Source organism: Aplysia californica, unplaced genomic scaffold (assembly GCF_000002075.1).
Source record: "Aplysia californica isolate F4 #8 unplaced genomic scaffold, AplCal3.0 scaffold00628, whole genome shotgun sequence".
In the NCBI taxonomy this organism is placed as follows: Eukaryota; Metazoa; Mollusca; class Gastropoda; order Aplysiida; family Aplysiidae; genus Aplysia; species Aplysia californica.
The window spans coordinates 427,309-429,760 of record NW_004797898.1 but is presented as its reverse complement, the minus strand read 5'-3'; the positions used below and the strand labels follow the sequence as shown (position 1 = coordinate 429,760).

The 2,452-nt window shown below is 44.8% G+C and overlaps 1 protein-coding gene across 1 annotated transcript in view; it reads right to left on the bottom strand.

The window, feature by feature from the left end:
- The window catches only part of LOC101858357 (pathogenesis-related protein PR-1 type-like), a 6,374-nt gene extending 5,246 nt beyond the window's left edge, over positions 1–1,128 (bottom strand). Inside the window, exon 1 of the mRNA XM_005107768.2 lies at positions 1,066–1,128. Coding sequence (XP_005107825.2) covers positions 1,066–1,128 — 63 coding nt within the window. The remainder of the gene's footprint in view (positions 1–1,065) is intronic.
- Positions 1,129–2,452: the final 1,324 nt, after the last annotated feature.

Below are 2,452 nucleotides of genomic sequence, written 5' to 3'. Positions count from 1 at the left end.
CTCGCTAGCTCAACCTGGTCCCAGCGACTTGTGATATTTTGTTCCCGCTTATAGGAGTACCCAGAATACACATCTTCCAGGTGCTGGTACTTTGTCTGCATTGTGGGTCTCTGATTTCCCTCTTGGTCATTGGAAAGACTCCTCTGTATGTTGTTGATCGTCTGTCTCCTTCAATCTCTCTGGTTTCATTAGCAGCTTGGTCTGCTGCCTCATTTCCTTCTATTCCAACATGGCTTGGAATCCACTGGATTTTTATTGTGGCTGTGGCGTCACTGAACTTGCGCGCAAATCATTTATGTCCGAGTTGTTGCCTAGCAGCCCCGTGCAGAGGGACTGACTGTCAGTCAAGATCAGCACATTGGTTCTACTGTGGCAATTGTCAGCAATCCATTGTGCAGCAGACACCATTGCCTGGCATTGCTCGTGCTAAGATGATGTAAGGAATGCACCTTTAGTTTTAATAATTTCTGTTCGTGGTGGTTCATCATTCATTATCACCACTGCTGCTGCTCCCCCTTCGCGGTATCCTGCAACAGCCGATCCATCGGTGAAAATTGTCACATTCGCACCAACCTCTTTGATCACATCCTCTGCAGCTTCACGTGCCTTTACATGATCACCACCTTTGCCTTTTACTCCTCTCAGTTCTGTCCGAATTTCGATTTCGCCATGGGTCTCCCATGGACAAGCTCTCACCAGATTGATCGGCCATCGATTCTCTGCTTCAGGGGGGGATGTGGTCTGCTAGATCGGTGACCATCCGAAACCAACGTTTCCTTCTGTTTTTTAGGCTTGACTGCTTGATCAGGGGCTTTCTTTCTATTATGGTTGTCTGGTAATCTCTTGGCCATCTCTACAGACTTGAGGCATGTTCTTTTTGTATAGGTGGTGTAGTGCTCAGTTCTGATCTTCTGTTAGTGTTGTTTTCAGCTGACCTTATACAAGGCGGAGGGCTTTGTTTTGTATTCTGTTCAGGGCCTTTGCACTAGATCTAGTCTCACTCAGCCAAGGCTGCCACGCTGGGGCAGCATAATCCATCTTGCTTTTCACAAACATCTGATATACTTTCTTGAGCGACTCCTTACCCCAGCCCCATTTCGAGTTGCTGACAGCACCGATAATCTTCATTTTTAAGGTTACATTTTTGGACACTTCCTCAATGTGCTTGTTGAAGGTTAGCTGTCTATCCAGGAAGACGCCCAGCAGGCGAGGAGTGGGGCTGAATGGTATCTTTTTCCCTTCGATCTGAATTATTGGTTGCCACGTTGCCTCCTTCACCTATTTTGAGAAGATGCACACCTCACTCTGCAGCCGACACTCAAGTCATTGCAAAGAGGCATCTCTACTCGCTGATGATGATGATGATGATGATGATGATGATGATGATGATGATGATGATGATGATACTCTGTAAGTCTATTTTACACGCAGTTCCTCGGAGAGTGAAGAATTAAAATTCTTCAAAACAATGCAAGTTCAAAGACTCCAGTTTAAGGTATCGAATCAGGCCCATCCTTCCCATAGTCTAGTTCAGAATACCAGGGATGTTGTTTTAGCTAAAGTAACGTATGCTAATGGTGACAGGTTGCTGTACGGGCGTCAGTGATAAATGGTTGGATTCCTCGTCTTCACACACAGACAGCCTGAATCTAAGTCCATTATGGGGAAAGTCTGTTCTTGGAGCATCTCCGTTATTCTACCGGGACACGGTTTTCCTCCAAGATCTAGCTCTGGTTGGCCCTGACTGGCAGAGTGGTGGAAGCAGCCCACCACCATCTAAATTAATCTAAAAGTAGGTCAAAGGAGGCTCAAAGTACTTACAGTAATATTTACAATGATGTTCGGCCACCTGTAAATATTGCTGTAAGTATACTAACACAAATATGTCACTGATATGGACTTTAAGGCAACAACAAAAATGTAACTGCAGACACATTTAGTCCACTCAACCCCCTTCCCCTGCCACATTGAATGATCTAAAAATTGCAATATTATTATTTTTATCGCTTCCAAAAAGTTTATGGACAATACAACACCGAATTCATTCACCTTTCTGACATGCGTGTGGTGGGGAAATGTTGATGACGGCACAAAGAAACAAGCATCCGGAATTATGTTGAATCCAGCGAAGCTGAGTAAAAAATGCTTCATTTAGTGAGTTTGTTTTATATAATAATATAGCAGGATAGGTCATCGCCCCTCACTGATCAGTATGGTAAGATGACCCCCCCCTCCCCCGCCCCCACAAGCCCAAACAGTACATTGCATTGATATATATCTCATTGATCGGGGACCCGAAGAGCAGTGTGGCATAGTGACTGATGGGAAATCGAAGAGAAATAATACTAATCTTCTGTGAGCTTTAGAATAAAGACGATAAGAAAATTTTAAAAAGGGGGGGAGGGCGAGCGAGCGAGCGAAAGAGCGAGAGAGAGAGAGAGAGAGAGAGAGA